The sequence below is a fragment of the Drosophila melanogaster genome, chromosome X (genome assembly GCF_000001215.4).
Source record: "Drosophila melanogaster chromosome X".
NCBI classification, from domain to species: Eukaryota; Metazoa; Arthropoda; class Insecta; order Diptera; family Drosophilidae; genus Drosophila; species Drosophila melanogaster.
The window spans coordinates 8177982-8198177 of NC_004354.4; the positions used below are offsets into that span (position 1 = coordinate 8177982).

General features: G+C 39.5%; 1 protein-coding gene across 9 annotated transcripts in view; it reads left to right on the forward strand.

Annotated features, from left to right (window-relative positions):
• Positions 1–567: 567 nt before the first annotated feature.
• sdt (stardust) overlaps positions 568–20196 on the forward strand; it is a 61926-nt gene continuing 42297 nt past the window's right edge. For 4 of the 9 annotated variants that reach the window (NM_001272397.1, NM_001298082.1, NM_001038746.3 and 1 more), the window contains exons 1-4: positions 568–1599; positions 3064–3536; positions 13831–14013; positions 14123–14180. In NM_001272397.1, coding sequence (NP_001259326.1) covers positions 3450–3536; positions 13831–14013; positions 14123–14180 — 328 coding nt within the window. In that variant the 5' untranslated portion in view covers positions 568–1599; positions 3064–3449. Of the gene's footprint in view, positions 1600–3063; positions 3537–13830; positions 14014–14122; positions 14181–15218; positions 15526–20196 lie in introns of those variants that run through there. The other 5 variants (NM_132235.5, NM_001038747.3, NM_001272398.1 and 2 more) reach the window with 3 other exon arrangements.

Consider the following 20196-nt stretch of genomic DNA (forward strand, 5'->3'; position numbering starts at 1 on the left):
GTGTGTATTGGGTCGGTGGTGGGTGTTAGTGGCTTGTGGATGCTGGGTGGCCTAGTCCATGCCATGTGTTTAGTAAGTCCCCTCCCTCTGCTACGCTCCCTTGAAAAGTTCGGCGGCGCTCGTGTCCTTTCGGCTGCGACGCTGCGCCGTTCATCCTTTTGGTCCAGCGTCGGCATCGCACAGTGGAATGGAATGCTAATCAATCGCTCAAAAACCATAAAAATATGACATTTTAAAGAGTTAAGCCGATAATTTAAAACAATAATTAACTAATTGGTTGTAATTTAGTGTATTTTATGCATCTCAACATCTTTATACACATGTTTATGATATTTCAAGGTTTTATTGCTAAAAAATGTACAAGCAGCGAGTGCTAGAAACATAGCGTAGATAATTTTCTTCACATTTATGTTGCACAAATATTGTAATATTATTAACCAATTTTGAACATCTAATTATGGTCCGATTGGGCCCACTGTGCTTCGGCAACAGAGCGACTCGTGCCGAGCCGATGGAAACCGAAACGAAACCGGGCTGCTGGCTGATGTGGCGCTACATCCGCAACTCCCGTAGTCGTAGTGACAGCCTTTGCCGGATCCGGAGCCAGGAGCAGAGCGGCGCAGGACACTACGGCCCAGGACCAGGACCTGTACCGCTGGGCAAACGCCACTCGCTTCGCCCGGAGAGGAGAGCAGTCTCGGCAGTGGTCGGCGAGGCTGTGTGCCAGCATCACCAGCAGCAGCAGCGGCAGCGGCAGCGGCAGCAGCAGAAGTGGCAGCAGCAACGGCGGCAGCACCAGGCTGTGCCACTCAGTTACGCGCAACATTTCAACGCAACGTCGTGGCAATTCCAAATCGGCGGCAGACGCGGGCGTGCGCAGCGCACGGGCGGATTGCACGTAATAAATCCTCCGGAACGGGCTAAAAATACGGCAAACGCAACTAATCACACACAATAGAAACCGAAAAGAGAGCTAACTCTTCGCTAAGAAAATCGTAAATTTTGCGTAGCGTCTTGCATGCGCCATCTTGCACGAAATCCCACGAATAATGTAGCAGAAACCGGAAACCGGACTGAAAATATACATAAATAATAAACTTTACGCACCAACTAATTTGAACACAAAATATAACCAAAAAATACAAAAAATTGCTCATATTTTTTTTCCGCCGCGTGCGCGTTTTTCAGTGTGTGTGTGTGTGTGTGCGTATGCGTGCGTGTGTGTGCGTGCGTATGTGTGGGTGTGATTTCGCGCGCGTGTGTGTGTCGCTATTTTCTTGTTGTTTTTTTTTTGGGTAACTTTTTTTTGCCGTTCTTTAATCCCTGGCTGAAATGAAATACAACAAAATAATGATCGAAATGCGAGAAGCCAAGGCGAAAATGTAAAACGGGCAATGATGCAAACGCACATGAGTAAAAAAGAGTAAATAAAAAATTAAAAGAAAAAATATATATATACATATATTTATAGAAATTATCAAGTTAATTTTAAGGAAAACGAAACGCACAACAAAAAAGCCAAAATAGATCCAGTAATAAAACTAATTTAAAATAATCACCTAAGTCAACAAACTGCAGTTTCAGCAGCGCAAAACCGAGGTAAACTATTGGTTAATTAAAACGATTAAACATATGCTATTAACTTTAGGGCAGGGAAAACATTGTTAAGCATTAAGGAACAAATAACTGATAGAAGCAAAACCAAAACAGAAAAATAGAAGATATCAGCGAAAATCGTTCGCTTGCAGGCTGTTATCACTATGAAAATGTAAAACTGTTAGTCTAAAATTAGTTTGGCTCAAATCTCGCTGACTGACAGCTTACTTAATCTATTATTTAATTTCTTTACCGTCTCTCAATAGTTTCCTTGACACTATTTTCGCTTTTGCCAAAAGAAAAATCGGGGGAAAATCGGATGGCTGCCTTCACTCACACAAACCCACACAGACACACATTTTTACACAAAGGCAAACACATACATACACGCACACATATAGACATAAATCCATGTAAAGCTGTTGCCTCTGCCGCTGGTAGCCGCGACGCCGACTGCGACGCCGGCAGCGTGGTAAGCAGCGCGCAAGAAGTTGAGGTTATGTCTGCGCCGCAAAATGTGCTTGTGCTTGGGATCCAAAAAAACGCTGCGAAAGTGGCGAAAAACCGGGTGGATGGCCATCGGGTGGTTGGTGGCAAGTGGGCGTCGTTTGGTAATGGTAATGGGGTGCTACGAGCCATGCCCTTGGCATGGAAACGCTGTCGCCCCTTTTTTTTCGATGGGCGTGACTGCAGCATCCAAAGGATATTCGGCATCGCCTTTGTCCTTGTCCATGCAAAGCATTCATTGTACTATACTTTGCACACTCGAAAATGCGGATGCTTTACATATTTACCATTGCTGGCAAACTGTTTTAGTGGCTAAAGTCGCGAAAATCACTCGAAATTAGCTGTCAAGCGTTTAAAACTTGAAAGAGAGCTGTCCATAAGTATGCTATGATTTTTCTTGTGGCCTGATATCAGTGCCATTTGTTAGTCTTACACTTGCTTTTGTTTGGTTTCAAGAAAACATAGTTCTTTTTCAAGGTGTACACATATTATTTTTCATATTTAACTCATTATTTAAAAAAAAAAAACCTTGACTTTTAGGCAGCCCCTTGAGCACTTAAAACACTTAAGACTATTTAAATTAATGACATTTTTCTCTGTGCATTTATTTTTTCTTTTTTGTGTTGCATGAGTGGTAACACGATGTGGATGACCTAGCCCTATTTTTGGCCATTTCAGAGTCAACTGCCAGCGCTGCTGCTGCGCTGCGGCTGCGCGGCGACTGCGCTGCTGGCAGAGCTTCTTTCCTTTTTTTCTGTTGATTTTTCCTCGCTCCGCGGAAGAGACAGAACTTTATTCCAGACAAACTCAAGAGATAGAGAGAGAGAGAGAGTAAATGAACAATCGAGCAAACAAAAGAGCAGCCAGCGTGTTAAATTTAAGCTAAAAACATTAACTAGATTTAACTTTATGTCAGAGATCTAAGAAGTAGTATTTCCATTCCATTTCCATTCCTTTCAGAACACCAAGTCTTACTAAGGAACTATTCGACTAAGAGCGTTAACCAAATCAAGCTGTTGTATTTAGCTGCAATCCAAAGACGTAATGCTTTCGATCTGATGACATTCGACTACGGGCGCCATGAGCATCAGTGCCACCTGGTTTTGGGTGCCATCTCTGTCTCCACTTCCGAATACGAATCCGAATCCGAATCCGAGTCCACATCCACATCAGAATCTGATCTCCTTCTCCGCCACCCATTGTCAGGCGCAGCCAACAGGTGAGACTTTGATGCCAATTGGAGTTCGTCTTGGAGCTTAGACAGCTGAACTCGTGGAGCAACAGGAAGAGCAACCGGATAAGGGGGAACAGGAGCCCCCGCTGAAGTGGCGCCTCTGCCTTGCGCGATGCAAGCGAACAGCAGCCGCTCCAACTTAAGCGCACAATCCTCGGGCACGCCGTCGGCCTCAACGATCTCCTCGTCCCAGGGCAAGGTGGGTTCAATCGAATTAACTATACTCTTACCATAAGTATTCATTTTAAAGAATCAAAAGAAGCCTGCAGAAATTCAAAAATGCCCCAAGACTGAAGTTCTGAAGTCCATAACTCAACTTATATCGATCGCATTTCAAAGTGGCATACCTCAAAATGTTTGTGGTTGAATTCTCTAAAAATCTGCATTCAAAATTGGAAATTTATTTTTTCAAAATTTTTTTGTCATTTTTATGATGTCGGAAATTCGAAAAACTTGAAAAATGCCCCAAGACTGAAGTTCTGAAGTCCATAACTCAACTTTTATCGATCGCATTTCAAAGTGGCATACCTCAAAATGATTGTGATTGAATTCTCTAAAAATCTGCATTCAAAATTGGAAATTTATTTTTTCAAAATTTTTTTGTCATTTTTATGATGTCGGAAATTCGAAAAAGTTGAAAAATGCCCCAAGACTGAAGTTCTGAAGTCCATAACTCAACTTTTATCGATCGCATTTCAAAGTGGCATACCTCAAAATGATTGTGATTGAATTCTCTAAAAATCTGCATTCAAAATTGGAAATTTATTTTTTCAAAATTTTTTTGTCATTTTTATGATGTCGGAAATTCGAAAAAAATCAAAAATGCCCCAAGACTGAAGTTCTGAAGTCCATAACTCAACTTATATCGATCGCATTTCAAAGTGGCATACCTCAAAATGTTTGTGGTTGAATTCTCTAAAAATCTGCATTCAAAATTGGAAATTTATTTTTTCAAAATTTTTTTGTCATTTTTATGATGTCGGAAATTCGAAAAACTTGAAAAATGCCCCAAGACTGAAGTTCTGAAGTCCATAACTCAACTTATATCGATCGCATTTCAAAGTGGCATACCTCAAAATGTTTGTGATTGAATTCTCTAAAAATCTGCGTTCAAATTTGGAAATTTATTTTTTCAAAATTTTTTTGTCATTTTTATGATGTCGGAAATTCGAAAAAATCAAAAATGCCCCAAGACTGAAGTTCTGAAGTCCATAACTCAACTTATATCGATCGCATTTCAAAGTGGCATACCTCAAAATGTTTGTGATTGAATTCTCTAAAAATCTGCGTTCAAATTTGGAAATTTATTTTTTCAAAATTTTTTTGTCATTTTTATGATGTCGGAAATTCGAAAAAGTTGAAAAATGCCCCAAGACTGAAGTTCTGAAGTCCATAACTCAACTTATATCGATCGCATTTCAAAGTGGCATACCTCAAAATGTTTGTGATTGAATTCTCTAAAAATCTGCGTTCAAATTTGGAAATTTATTTTTTCAAAATTTTTTTGTCATTTTTATGATGTCGGAAATTCGAAAAAATCAAAAATGCCCCAAGACTGAAGTTCTGAAGTCCATAACTCAACTTATATCGATCGCATTTCAAAGTGGCATACCTCAAAATGTTTGTGATTGAATTCTCTAAAAATCTGCGTTCAAATTTGGAAATTTATTTTTTCAAAATTTTTTTGTCATTTTTATGATGTTGGAAATTCTAAAAAATCAAAAATGCCCCAAGACTGAAGTTCTGAAGTCCATAACTCAACTTATATCGATCGCATTTCAAAGTGGCATACCTCAAAATGTTTGTGTTTGAATTCTCTAAAAATCTGCATTGAAATTTGGAAATTTATTTTTTCAAAATTTTTTTTGTCATTTTTATGATGTTGGAAATTCTAAAAAATCAAAAATGCCCCAAGACTGAAGTTCTGAAGTCCATAACTCAACTTATATCGATCGCATTTCAAAGTGGCATACCTCAAAATGTTTGTGATTGAATTCTCTAAAAATCTGCGTTCAAATTTGGAAATTTATTTTTTCAAAATTTTTTTGTCATTTTTATGATGTCGGAAATTCGAAAAAGTTGAAAAATGCCCCAAGACTGAAGTTCTGAAGTCCATAACTCAACTTATATCGATCGCATTTCAAAGTGGCATACCTCAAAATGTTTGTGTTTGAATTCTCTAAAAATCTGCATTGAAATTTGGAAATTTATTTTTTCAAAATTTTTTTTGTCATTTTTATGATGTTGGAAATTCTAAAAAATCAAAAATGCCCCAAGACTGAAGTTCTGAAGTCCATAACTCAACTTATATCGATCGCATTTCAAAGTGGCATACCTCAAAATGTTTGTGTTTGAATTCTCTAAAAATCTGCATTGAAATTTGGAAATTTATTTTTTCAAAATTTTTTTTGTCATTTTTATGATGTTGGATCTTAAAATCAAAAATGCCCCAAGACTGAAGTTCTGAAGTCCATAACTCAACTTATATCGATCGCATTTCAAAGTGGCATACCTCAAAATGTTTGTGATTGAATTCTCTAAAAATCTGCGTTCAAATTTGGAAATTTATTTTTTCAAAATTTTTTTGTCATTTTTATGATGTCGGAAATTCGAAAAAGTTGAAAAATGCCCCAAGACTGAAGTTCTGAAGTCCATAACTCAACTTATATCGATCGCATTTCAAAGTGGCATACCTCAAAATGTTTGTGTTTGAATTCTCTAAAAATCTGCATTGAAATTTGGAAATTTATTTTTTCAAAATTTTTTTTGTCATTTTTATGATGTTGGAAATTCTAAAAAATCAAAAATGCCCCAAGACTGAAGTTCTGAAGTCCATAACTCAACTTATATCGATCGCATTTCAAAGTGGCATACCTCAAAATGTTTGTGATTGAATTCTCTAAAAATCTGCATTCAAAATTGGAAATTTATTTTTTCAAAATTTTTTTGTCATTTTTATGATGTCGGAAATTCGAAAAAGTTGAAAAATGCCCCAAGACTGAAGTTCTGAAGTCCATAACTCAACTTATATAAATCGGAAATCAAAGTGGCATACCTCAAAATGTTTGTTGTTCATATATCTTAAAATCTGCATTCAAATTTATAAACAACATTTTCATTTTTTTTATGTCAATTTTATGACGAAGTAACCTGAAATTGAACTTTCACAATCCATTACTCAACCAATTAAAATACGACTTGAATGCGGCATACATTTAATAATAATTAATTTTCGGAAAGACAACGTGGCGTATGAGTAATTGTCTTCATGCACATGATATTGACACAGTAAAATATCTTAAATGTTATTTGTACGAAACGATTTCATTGGTAAATGACAATCCGAATAAATTGTGTTGCATAACAATTTTCAGACATATAATATTTGGCCCGAATTGATGAACATACATATGTGTGTATGCACATTGACTGTAACCATCAATTTGAATGCCTTGCCTTTGAGTCTTAATCTGTGACCAGGCGCAGGATCAAATTGAATTGGTTTCCACCTCACGGCGAATTGATGGCCATTACAATTATGCAATGTTTATTGACTGCAATTATAAATATTGGTCCTGTTCGCCTGTCATCATAACCCTCAAACGGCATTTCGATTTTGGGCCAAGATTCGTACATTTCGTATTTCGAATTCCCAGCGGGGAAAAAATGGCTTTCACTTCGAGTGAAATTTTATTTGTCAGTTCGCTTCCTCATGTTGGCCACATGGATGGCATCGCAGAGGGGAGGGGGGGGGGGGGTGGTGGTGCACATTTCCGCTTTCAATTTGTTTGGCGTGTGCGTGGGTGGCTAAAAAGGGAAAAAGGAAAGGAATGATGATGGTGGTGCTGATGGTTGGGGAACATAAATGTAACTGGGGTACACTGCTGCATCCGTTGCTTGTCAATCGAGCGACGTCTGATGAATGCAGCCCCCTTGTACACCACCCACCCCCCCTTCCCCCCTACCCCTTCCATCCAACTCTTGTAGGCAAAGGACCCACCGCCTCCATGGGCCACTCCCCTTTTGGGCGCCCTTTGCATTCAGTCTCTTATTTGCATTGCCCATTGCCGGCGTTGTGTCCTTTATCGTTTTTAATTAAACATTGCCGTTTTGGGCTATTACACACAGACACAAACGCACACACACACACAGACACAAACGCACAGATGCAAACACGCACACAGGTGCAGCGCGCAAATACGAAACGAAAAAGAAAAACGTAAATACCACTATATAAAAGCTTTTATTGATCTTTAAAACGCATGCAGATGCCGCAAATCACCTATAAAACCGATTAAAGTACTTAAAAGTAAGGTATTAATTAAGCAAAACGCTTTCGAAATATTTCGAATTTATTTTGAAATATTATAAACGAACTAGTCTTGAATCTCTGTGTAGCTGCCGCTGTGAGTAATGCTTCGATTTGAATCGAATTCTGCAGAGACTGACACATTTTGAAGTTACTATTTCGCACTGAGTGGAGGTCCTTTGACTTCAATTCTGTGCGTGATAGGGGTGCGGGCTGCAAAAGGGGGTGGTGAGGGGTAGTTGTTGGAAATCACCGTTACCGTTTTTCATTACTATCATCGAACGAAGTGTAGTGTTCTGCCTTTTTGCTGCACCAATTTTTCGCCGCACTCAGTTGGCACTTTTTTGAAAGGCCCAAAAAAGTAGGCAAGGATTTTTTGCACCAAGAATTTCAGTGCCGGCCATTGCCTAAGTGCAAGGATAATGCTGAATGCTCGATACTCCTGTGTGTGGATTTTGTGTCCTGCGTTTCCCTGCTTTGCAAAGCAAAAAAAGAAACAAAAAAAATTCCAGTTGCATTTCATATGCACTTCAAACTCTTTGTTCTTTCGATTTTTGCTCATCGAATTGCAGCGATGATTTTGTGTGTGTGTGTGTGCTATTTTGCCATGTTGCCTATTTTCGGTTAATGGAATTCCATTTAAACTGACCGCCTAAAAATACAAATTCCTGGAAATGCATATTTTTCATAGTTGTTTACTTACATCGGTTTATTCGGAGAAAGACACACAAAGCAAGTGAATGTTCGTTTTCGATTCGTTTAAGGTATTCATTGAAAGGATTTCCATGTCCTTTTCTAGTTAATGATATTTTCTAGTTAACGATATGATACTAACGTATGGATTGGTTGTCTTACCACCGCTGTGAATTCACATTCTATTTACTATTTTTAGTTTAAAACAATTTTCTTTGAATCGTTATTTATTACGAAAATTCGCACCTTCCTTTGTTAGATTTGTAATTCCAAATTAAATTTGTGATTTTTTTTGTGGCTTGGAGTTGCCTTTTGATTTATGATTAGAGAAACACATTAATATGACATTGGTATAAATATTTTCTGCATAACGCATACGCCGCGTGGTCCATCAGTCAGTGCGTTCGCTTTCTGCCATTTTCTTGGCTGCCAGCTACTTTCTGCGGCTGTCAGGGAAAGTTTTTTTTTTATTTTATTTTTTTTACATGAATTGCCATGAAATTTTCAAATAACTTTTATATATGATGGCCATTGGCAATGGTATTCTTCTATTAGTTGGGCGCGTGTGTGTGTGGTTGTGAAATGATGCAGAAGAATGAAAAGTATGAAACATTTTGCTTCATTAAGTGGCGTGTGTGTGTGTGTCCTTTCCAACAACCTCACCCCCCTCCCCCTTCCCCATCCCCCACCGAATCCTCTGTTGTTGTTCTTCTTCTTCTTCTTCGTCGTCTTCTTCTTCTCCTTCATCTGCTTATTGTTTTTGTTGTATTGCCTTTAATTCAGAGCCGCAAAAAAGGACTAAAAAAGCGTGGGTGGGTGGCATGGGAATAAAGAAACGCACATGCGTGTGTGTGTGTGTGTGTGTGTGTGCTGGTGAGTGTCTGATTGCGGTGCCTGCAATTGCGCATGTGCTGGACCATTCTATACCCTGCAAAAATCCCCCCGCCAACACCCTCATCTGCCCAACAAACAGCAAACAAAAAAAAAAAACAAAATAAATAAAATAAAATCCCCAAAAGGATCCCTCCATCATAAGACATATGCTCGCAAATATACAGCTTTAACAAGGCGAAAAAGCAACAGCAACAACAACAACAATAATAACATTAACAATAGCCACAATTGTGCGTATCATTTGTGTTACTTTGTTGCATAACCATAACCCCATTGGGAGAAATCCCACGGAATACGGAATATCCATTCAAGCTGCCTTCACATCCTTTTTCATCCTTCACAAAAATAACCGCCCCCCCCCGCGCTTTTTCACCACTTATTAGCTGCCTCTGCCTATGTGTGTGTGTGTGTATGTTTAGGTACGTAGGTATGTGTGTGCATCATTTAAAACAATATCCAAAGATTTGTTTCGCCATTTATATGTCAAAAATGACAAGTCAAGTGCTTTGTTCTTGTTCTCGCCTTTCTGCCTTCTCCGCTCCGCTTTCCTCCGCTTTCCTCCCTTTCCCTTTTGTGCCGCATCCTTCTCTTGTCTCTGTTTTCTTTCCACTTTTTCCAGCGATTTTTTTTTTCGCCTTTCGTTTCTGGTTTTTGTTCTTGGCTTTGTCATTAGCAGTCAAGCGCAAAGAAGCGGAGCGAATGGAGAATTTATAGCGAGATCACAGGGAATTTGTAATGCTCTTTTTTTCGGGGGAGGGGGGATAAGTGTTGGCAAACGAACCAATTTGTCTAGATAATTTCCCTGCTTTGAAACAATACCAGATGCAGCTAGCTAACTCAATACATATGATCATGCTTACTGTTTACCTCGTTTGGAAACAGCGAACTGCTTGTTATAGAATGCTTGCTGATAAGTGTTGGTGAACAACGTTATTATCAGTGCTGACAAACGAACTTTAAGGAAATTCATTCTTTTTGGTCAAGATTTCTGAAGACCGGCGAAATAAAGTTTTATTGGCTGTCAATGGTTCATTACGTTAGTCTTGTCTTTATTTATAAGACATTCCGGTGGTTCAGTCAACCCATAAAGGTATGCTATCGTGAAATTAGTTTTTCTTTTTCCCAAAACTTTCTATATATATATATATATAAATATTTTCTTGGCCATCGAATCACGCTCGACTGAATTTCGGTGCAGTTTTCATGGCATTTCCCAGAGCAAAAGGCAAAGAACAAAAAAAAAAAAGAAAATAGAAAAGCAGAAGAGACAATGAACGACAGAATGAAGAATGGGGCGCAAGGAGAGGGAAAAAGGGAAAAACTTGTCGCCTAGACTCTGTGCATGTGTATGTTTGTGTGTGCCTTGTTGTACTTGCCATGTGTCTATGTGTGAAATGAGCTTCAAGTACAACAACAAGAACAACTGACAAGGACGCTCATATGAAAACAAACGCATAATTTAAGCGTAATTGCTGTCATTTTTCATTCGAGTGCGACAAAGTGCTGGCCAGGGGGGCGTGGTGCGGTAGTGGGCGGTCCAGGAGGTGGAGCGGTACTGCCACAGCTACTACTACTGCTGCTCAAGTGCCCCAGTTTGTCTATGTCGCCAGTTGCCCCCGTCAGTCTTCACGACTTCGTTCGTGCATCATCCCCTCGTTGCATGGTAAACAAAAGTTGGGATCATAATAGTAATGGTGACCGAGAAGCGTTTACCAAAATACATGTGTGTGCTTTCAAATGTTGCTGCAACTAAAAAGTACATTTCGAGTGCCTAAAAGTAAAGCAGCAAACAACAAATGCACACACTTTTAAATCACTGCATTTATATATATAATTTTAGCCGGCATTTGTTGCTCAACTGATTAATCGCCACTATATTTTCGCCCTGCGGTGTATTGCGCTGAGCTTTTTGCCCGTACGGATGTTGGATGGCTCCTGCATCCGGCGTTGAAGCGCCAATAATTATGAAGCTTAGGTTAGATTCTCGTTTCGTTCCCTTTGGCTCCACTTCGCCCAGCATTTTTCGCCCAGACACATTTTCCAGGGTTTTTCCTTTGGCGTTTTTTTTTTTTATTTTTTTTTTATTTGCGCTTTGCTTTTTTGCCATTGCGTCCTGGCAAACGGTGGCAGTTCATCAATTGACCTGACTTTTTGCCATGTTAATCCGCAGCACATATATATATATACATATATATATGAATGTTTGCTTAACAACCAGACGAGCGGAACACGAAAAAGGCGTGAAATATGAGGCTGGAGCAGTCGCGAGCACCGATGGAAATGGAAATCGGAATGGGAATGGAAATGCTGGCCACTGGTTATTCCTGCCATTTGGCCATTTGGCCATCTACCCATCTGCCCATCTGCACATCTACCCATTTTGGTCCACCAGATGCAGCGTCGAGTTGTCTTCCTGTTTATTCGCCGCTTTGTGTGCGGCTGCTTTTGGCCCTTTTAGCACCTGGCCCAGGACATTCCGCCTTTGTGTGTCCTTTTTGGCCGTTTGCCAGCTCAACTCGAGTTCACTTCCAGTTGAGTGTTTTGCCTGTCGCCTCTGGTTGGTGTTACACAGCGAAAAATCGGGCTGATTTTAAGCGTATAATTTGATTAGGATCCTGACAGTTTCAAATTCGTTTAGTATTCAACGTCAGTAGTGTTGGTAAAGTGCATGTGATGAACGCATTGTATTGTGAATTTTTTTTTTAACGACATGTCCGCCAATTAAGCGGCATTTGTTTGTCTTTATTAACGTTTTAATTTAATCGAGGGTTGTTTTTTTTGCAACTGTCTTCGTCACTGCCAAATTACTAATTGCACAATGGAAAATAGCAACATTTTTTTTCTTCCTGTGGCTTTTTGTGGTTGCTATTGCTATTGTCGACATGCGCTTGCAACAATGGTTGTTTCTGCCACACTGCCACGCCCACACGCCCACAGCAACGCCTGCTTATTCACTTTTGTGACCCAATAAAGTCGAATTATTCCCTTTTTCCATTCGCTTTTTTCACTTTTGTTTTGTAATTAGGCGATCTCTGCGTTCTTTTCTATATATAAGTAAATATACATATATCTTTGCACATTTATATTTATCTCAACTGGGCCGTTATTTATTTATATTTTGTTCTCCTCCTTGTTTTTTTTTTTACTATTATTATTATTATTATTTGGTCGAGGGCCCAGGCTTAAATGCTTCTCAAGTGCTTTTAGCCAATTTTTGGTTTGCATTTTGTGGCATGCCGGCATCATTGTCGCTGCTCTCTTTGTGTCGCTTTCATTTTGGGCATTTGTGTGAAATGAACTTGGGGCATATTTAAATTGCTATGGATGTGGAAGAGGTTGCATCTGTGCGAATTAAATGCGACAGCCAATGAATTATTCTAAGGATTCATGCCAACGCCAGGTGAAACTGAGGCGTACTGAGGGGAATTTTTTTTTTTTTTTTTTTTTTTTAAATAATTTATTAGCTTGGGAATGCTGTGCGTCGTCACTGAATGCCACTTAGATTGTCATGGTCCTTGGGCAAAAGCATTTCCATTTCCATGCTGATCTTATTTAAGGGACAGACCAACCAAAAAACGAGCCAGCTTTACTATGGTATTTTTAGTGAAATTGCTACATTCTGTTCTCTTGGCTATGGAATGTTTGCCATTTGTTAATTAATTGATAAATACTTGGAGTATTTTCGACCGTACAGTGCCTGACATGAACATAAATCGAAATGCATGGATATTATGGCTCGATGCTAAAGTGAATGTCAAACTGTGGGCTAATCAGAGTCACCACCAACAAATACCGCCTAAAAACACCCACTAACTGGCCTGCTGCCTACTGATTACACGCTCGAGGGCGTTGGCATTGGGTGGTTCAGGGATATGTGGGTATTGCCATGGGCTGTTTGGAGCCAGGAGCCAGGAGCTAGCAGCTGGGCATGGAGAATGGAGCATGGGTAGCGGGTAGTGGAGAGTGGGTAGTGGGTAGTCCCCCGCAATTGCCGCATGAGCATAATTTGTTGTAATTAACATAACGAGCCAGCCCAAGCAATAATGGCCAAAACTTCCCACACTCGCAGAAGTGTGGGTATTTGAACTGAAGTTGGATTGTTTGCTCTTCGAGGCTGGCTGTGTTGCCTTTGTCCTTCATCCTTTTGTGTAATTAATTTGATTTTTTTCGTTTTGTTTTCAGTAGTAAGTAGAAACGAACACACACACACACACACCCACATTCGCCCACATGCCGTGGCATAAATAAGTTGTTCTCTGCTATTTAGGCAGCATTTATGAAAATGACTTTATGTTAGACATTTGCAAAAGAGTTTGTAAATATTTCGTGAGCGAAGGGATCGTTTGGCATTAAGCATACGCCGTGTGTGTGGCAAAAAAAAAAGGGATGTAATTATTAAACATTTATAAGCTAGCATAAAATGTTTGCTGCTCGAATCGTTTATTTTAATCGTGCATTCCAAAGAGTTGGCTAAGAAACTAAGCATTAAGTATACAGCCCAGTGGCTAAGGGACTTTCAAGCATTTTACGTTAATGATCCTTAAACAATATTCCATTAATTAATTAAAGCATCACACATCGTCCATTGTCGTTGCAGCAACAAGTTGTCGAACTATCGGGCTATGTCATCATACTCGTCGAAAATGTGGAGGGTAAAATTAAACTATACGGCTCACCGCCCGATCGCGATAATCTGGAAGTGGGCGATGAGATACTCGAGGTCAATGGCCTGACCCTGGAGAATATATCGCGCACGGAGGTCATTCGGCACATACACGACGTACGGTTACCCCATTACCCATTATCCCCCCTTGTGGTCAACATCCTGAGCATTCCTAATTAATTTCTATATTCGTTTCTTCTTTTCGATCCGCTCGATACGTCCGCAGTGCATCAAATCCTGCACCATTTGTCTGCGTGTGCGAAAGAAGAATGATTCACGACTGGGTAAGTTCACGACTCTAAAAGTACCAATTAAATTAAATTATATTAAATGAAACAATAATTAATTATTAATTAAAGTTCTGAAGAACATTGCATTTCCATTTGTTGATATTTCGTCAATTGTTCTCATAATTTAAAACATTTAATTGGAGAAATGTTTGTGAAAAGTTTGACACTCACAATTAAGTAAAAGCCGCTATCAATTTAATCACAATGGCTGCCAAACCTCTCTCTAATCGCACGATCACCTGTGCAGTTGGAGAGCCACTGGCAGCCCAGTTAGAGAAACAAGTTGTAGTTAACTGTATATGTACACCAACGCGAATGCGGATGAGCACAAGTTGGCCAAAATTAAATTTGGCCTAAATTTACTTGATTTATGTGGGCAATGCCTTTTGGACGATGTCAATGTACATTTTACATTTACATGTACATGCAGACATCAATTTGTACACGCGATCACAATTCTTCACATACATGTTTATGTACATACATATGTACATAGTATTGCATTTTTGCATTCAACTGGCTATTCTAACATATATGTACATGTATTTTATATGTTTGGGTAAAACAGATGCTGTATCGCGATCACTTAACAACTTTTATTTTCATTTTGTAAACACCTAAACCACGCGATCTCATTATTATTATTATTATATAAATTTAAAACAGCTGTTCAAATTATCAAAACAAATCTTTAAGAGAAGGGCATCAATTTCGCAAATCTAGCGAAAAAAAAGAGAAAAACAAGTCTGTTGCAAATTGTCTCTTTTTGAAGCATAAAATTTGAGAAGAGAAAATTTAAAGCAGTCTTGTTTTTCTCTTATTTTCTTAGATCAATATTCGAGTATTAAGTCAAAATAACGGTTTACCGCCAGTGTTGTCCAATCAGCTTTTTAGTCTTATATATGGTGAATTGTCGCTGGTTTCTCGTGAGAGACAGAAACAGCTATTTTCTAGACAAAAGCTCTCGCGATCTGCTCTCTCATTCTTTTCAGCTGGGCTTTGGTGCTTTTGCGGCTTGGCAATGGAGCCGCGTCAGTTTCAGTTGCGAGGCGACCGTCGACGTTTCCGTAGCGTCAGCGCCGCAGTGTCGCCGCTTTGACCGTATTGCCCCCAAGTATCGCCGTCTCGTTCCCACCGGCGGACTGCGTTCTCGTTTTCGGTGTTTCGGTTATCCGCCTTTTGTTTTGAAGTGCGCGCACGCGTTGGCGTCTCGTTTTTGGTACGTGGTTTGCAATCGTTTCGTTCTTTTTTTTTCGGTGTAACAAATTTGGTTTGTTGTTGTTTTATTGTGGTGCAGCAGCAGCGGCAGCAGCAGAAAAAGCAGCAGCAGCGCAGCAGGGTGAGTGACCAGTGGCTCTAAAACTGGGCGAACTATCTATGGCAGGGTCATGAATCAACATTGTTAGTGTTTAGTTTGGCATACCTGGCCACAGACACACAGATATGAATGTACAGCCGCATAGATGCATACATATGTACATATATACGGGTTTCTATGTACCAATGGATACAACAGTCAAACCTGCATGCCTTTAATTACACCGTTAAAAAAAAGAGTATAATCGATGCTGTGGCATCTAATATTAGCACTGAGCTCAACAACAAACGTTGCACAGTTCGTTTTCTCTCAATGTATACACACTCGGAATGTTTGCAACGATTTTTTAGAGGATTTTTCTTGACATGTGAACAATTTGTATGGTCTATTTGTAATAGAAACCGATGCTAACTTTGAAATTGCGTGCTTTTTGCAAACGCCGTTATTTGACTCGAGTTTAATAAATCAATTTTGTCACAGAAACTTGGTATTTGCATTGTCTTGTTTATTTTTTAAGGTATTTATTTGTTTGCGATTTGTCATTTTAAAAAAGCCAAACCGTTCATACTTTACAGTAAATGTATAGAAAAAAAGACTAACGTATAGATGAGCTAAAGATAATTTATTAAGGAGACTAAAGATATTTGAATGCAAACCAAAGACAGTTTACTGATTGCCATTGGCATCTTTTCGGTGTAAAACCTAAGCGGGAATAAAAGAATGAGAGTACAGGAAGTTGGAGTTCTGGAGGCTTGACTGTATCCGTAAACAGCGGCTGTACAATTCCGTTTCGAATCACGGAAAGTTTTTTGTCGCTTCATTATTATGGGCAAAACTTCAGTTTAACCCATTAACACGGCGATGAGTGCGGTGTTTGCTCTTATTATACTCGCTTATTGCGATTTTTTCCAGCTTTTTTCTACTGTTTTTTTTTTTGTATTATTTTTTTTTTTTACTCATTTTTGTGGTGTTTTGTGGGCGTGAGAGTGCAAAAAGTGAGGGCCGACACATGTAGATACAGATACGAAATCCCCCATTGACCATCAAAGTGGCCAACAAAAAGCATTTCGAAATGGAAATGGTGGGAGTTATAAGACCTCTCGTTCTCCCCATTTTCCTCTCTCTTTTTGCAGCCTCCTCAACTGTTTTGTTGTTGTTGTTGTTTTTTTTGTTTGCCTCCCACCGAATTCAACCAACTGGAAATTACTGCAAAATAGACAAGGAGGAAGCGAGACAGGGCGTTGCGAAGAGCGCGGAGAGCAACAGAGATGGGCTATAGAAATAAAAGCTGCTTACAGTTTGGCCTGCGTTGTGGGCCACGTGTTGTTGTTGCCATAAAAAGCGGCTAAACAAGAAACAACAACACACACAGAGCACACAAACAAACAGCCAAGCGGACAGCAAAGAAAACTAACCTCAAAACGAAACAAGTTTTGTCGAAAGTGGAAATCAACTGTCAAAAACATAAAATAAAAAATATACATAAAGGGGCCAAAAAAAAAAAAGAAAAAATACACATTTTATGGGACCCACATACCAAAAGGAGCATTCATTATGCACTCATTAAGTGGAATTACCAAGACATATTTTCGGATGCAAATGAACGGATAACCGGCAGGAAAGTTCTGAAAATACGAACAAGCTAAGTTTAGTTTAGTTGCTATTTACTTAAAGCTACTTAAAAATATAATAAACAGTTTAGAAATGAGCCTTAAAGCCAATTATATAAAATATTAACAACTGATGAAATCAATTGGTTTCATATCTTCGAATTCTGATTGAAACGACCCTTAAAATTTGTCATCTTAAGACTTTCTCGAACAAAGTGAATTACACTTAGACAGCAGAATCGATAAAATCAAATAAAATTAGTGTGGATTTGGAAATAAATTTATAATTTTCCCAGGCACGACGACCGTAGGTCAGTCAATTTGTATTTATGTTTGTATGTATGTAAGTAGCTCGCAAGACAAATCCAATTACGGGTTGAAAGTAAACTGAAATTACGGCAAAAAAGCAACATTATTGTGCGAATACTAAATCAATCAGATGCTGACCCATTTCGAGAGCACACATTGCTGAATCCGCAGCCAATTGAATTACAGTTTTGGCTGCACTGGGCCGCATTCCAAGGGGCGTATACGCAACCCAGAATATGGCACCAACCCCCTCCCCCCCTCTGCTGACGCTGGTCCATTGATAAGGCGGCAATCAGTTGCAGTCTCCTCGAAACCGCTTTTATTTTTGGGTCAACTGCAACAGAGCTCAAAGAATTTCCAGTTTGCAACGGCGGCTAACACACGAAAAAATACAAATACCAAAAGGAAAGGTGGAGGGGGGGGGGTCGGGTTCGAAAAGCACTAAAACACCAAATACATTCCTAAGCAATGTATTTCTTGTTCAAAGCGAAATCAATGGGAGTTCGCCGGCAGAGGAAGCGAGGTGCGAAGCTGAAAAAAAAAACTTCAAACTAAAAACTATGGCCAAAGTTTTCAATGTTCGTCTATGGGCTCGCCTGCAGGTGCAAGCAGGATGGCCTACGATTGGGTGAAAGAGAGAGAGAGAGAGTGGTAGCGAGAGGGAGAGGGTAAACAGCATCCAAAATCCGGTAACGCAAGTTTCTTGGCACCAAAAGAACACTGCAAGAAATTAGAAACGAAATCGAATGAGTGCTATCCAACTATTGGAAAACGAAGAAGAGAGAGAGAGCAGCGCACATTTTGATTATAATTAAAGTAAGAATGAATTGAAGAGTCAACACCATGAAAGTCATTAAAATAACATGCTACAAACTGAAATCAGGGTGTTACAAATAAAACCAATTGTGTGTCAAGTTGGCAAACTGCACGTTTCAATGTCCTCTCGATAAAGTTAATTGAGCAATTAAAATTGTATATTTACTTATTTAATATTTCACATTGTGAGCGAAAGCCGCACAATAAAATGAATAGCGAAATCGATTAAACAGGTAAACAATTTACTGTATGTAATTTCAACATTAAAATCATCAATATTCTTCGTAACGAAACAAAGACGGTCTATATGGCTCACCCTTTTGTAGCTCACAATTCCCATCCAATAATCCTGTTTATTCCTTTTAGTTTTTGAAGTTAGTTGGGCTAGATTTATTTTCCAGTGTATCTGCTGACTCAATTGTGTGAGTAAGTCTTTAAGTTTTACACGCGGCCAACGTCGACTGAAGCTGAAGCTGAAGCTGAATCTGAATCTCAATCTGAAGCGATACAATTGAGCGCGCTCAGATGCGCTGGGTGGTGAATGAAGAGGGGCGTGAGGGGGCGGTCTGTGGGGTTGGTTGGAAAAGGTACGAGATGGCCATGTGCTGCGATGTGTAAAAGTCATTGCCTTAGGCGAGCGAGCGAGAGGGAGAGCGGACACAAGGGCGAGATGGCGATAGCGAGGGGAGAGCCCAAATTGTTTTCCAACTTGGCCATGGAATTGCATTGAGATGCTAGTACACTGAGCGAATCATATTGGACACTGACAACTGATATTTGATAATATTATTTTCAATTCGAATATATACTGAATCGAAATGTTTTGGTTTCCAATTCCAATTACACAAAGAAACATCCGTTTTTTCCGAGTGTATTATCTGCAAGGATGCAGCCGAATTGGGGGCGCGAATGGCGGGCTGCACACGGATGTGGCTATGGATGGCTATGCTCGCATGACTTCGACTTGGGTCGACCTCCGTGGCCACAGGAATGAGGAGGCCCAGTGGTCCATCTAATGTGGTGCCAGTGAATTCCGATTATTCGATTATTCGATCGACTCGCATGCCCTTGCAACCAACTGCCTGCAACTGCTGGCACCTAGATCCGCATGTCTGTCTGTGTGCACATATTGTAGGTGTATTTTAATTCCACCTGTATTCATTTACCCCCTAACGAGTTTAATCTGAATAATTGATTCCTGGCATTCTTAGTGCGAAGCAAACAAAGTGCATAGTGAATGCAAAGGAAATATCACTGATTTGGTTGTACAATAAACAATGAGAATGTGGAGCAAACAATGGCATTTTTTTTTTTAAATTTAGATATCTGGCATCCATTTGTGTGAGTAGAGAAATTAACTTTTATTATAATTAATTTTTATTCATCGTTGAAACTACTAACTCTGGACTGAAGGCAATCCAACTCGATGGATATTCATGCTGTTAATTTCGCTATGATCATTTTCTTCGGCATGACAGCCAAGTGCCACGCCCACTTATTAATCACATTTCTGGTTCTTTATCTGCTGCATTTGTTGACTTCTTTCGTTTTCTTTTTCCGCACATCTGTTTTGGTTTCTGTTTTTGTTTGCCGTTCTGCGCTCTTTTTGTGTTCACCTGAACACATTTTCTTGCTCCACCGTTCACCGTTGCACTTACAAAACAGCATTTTCCCCAGTTTTTCTCCATCGCGAAGGGCATTATCTAATAACAAAAAAAAATGTATGTATATAAGAAAAACAGCGAAGAAAGGTTGAGTGGAAGAATCGCTTTGTGCCGTTCCGTTCTTCTGCGGCATCGGAATGCTTGATTTCTTGGGTGCCGTTGTCGATTCTTTGGATTCTTCAGCGCTTTACCGTTAGCTTCTCTAATTGGATATGCGCAGATAATTCCCTAATGCCAATTCATTCGATATAAATTATGTACAAATGCAGGCAGTCTGTGTGGCTCGCAGTGAT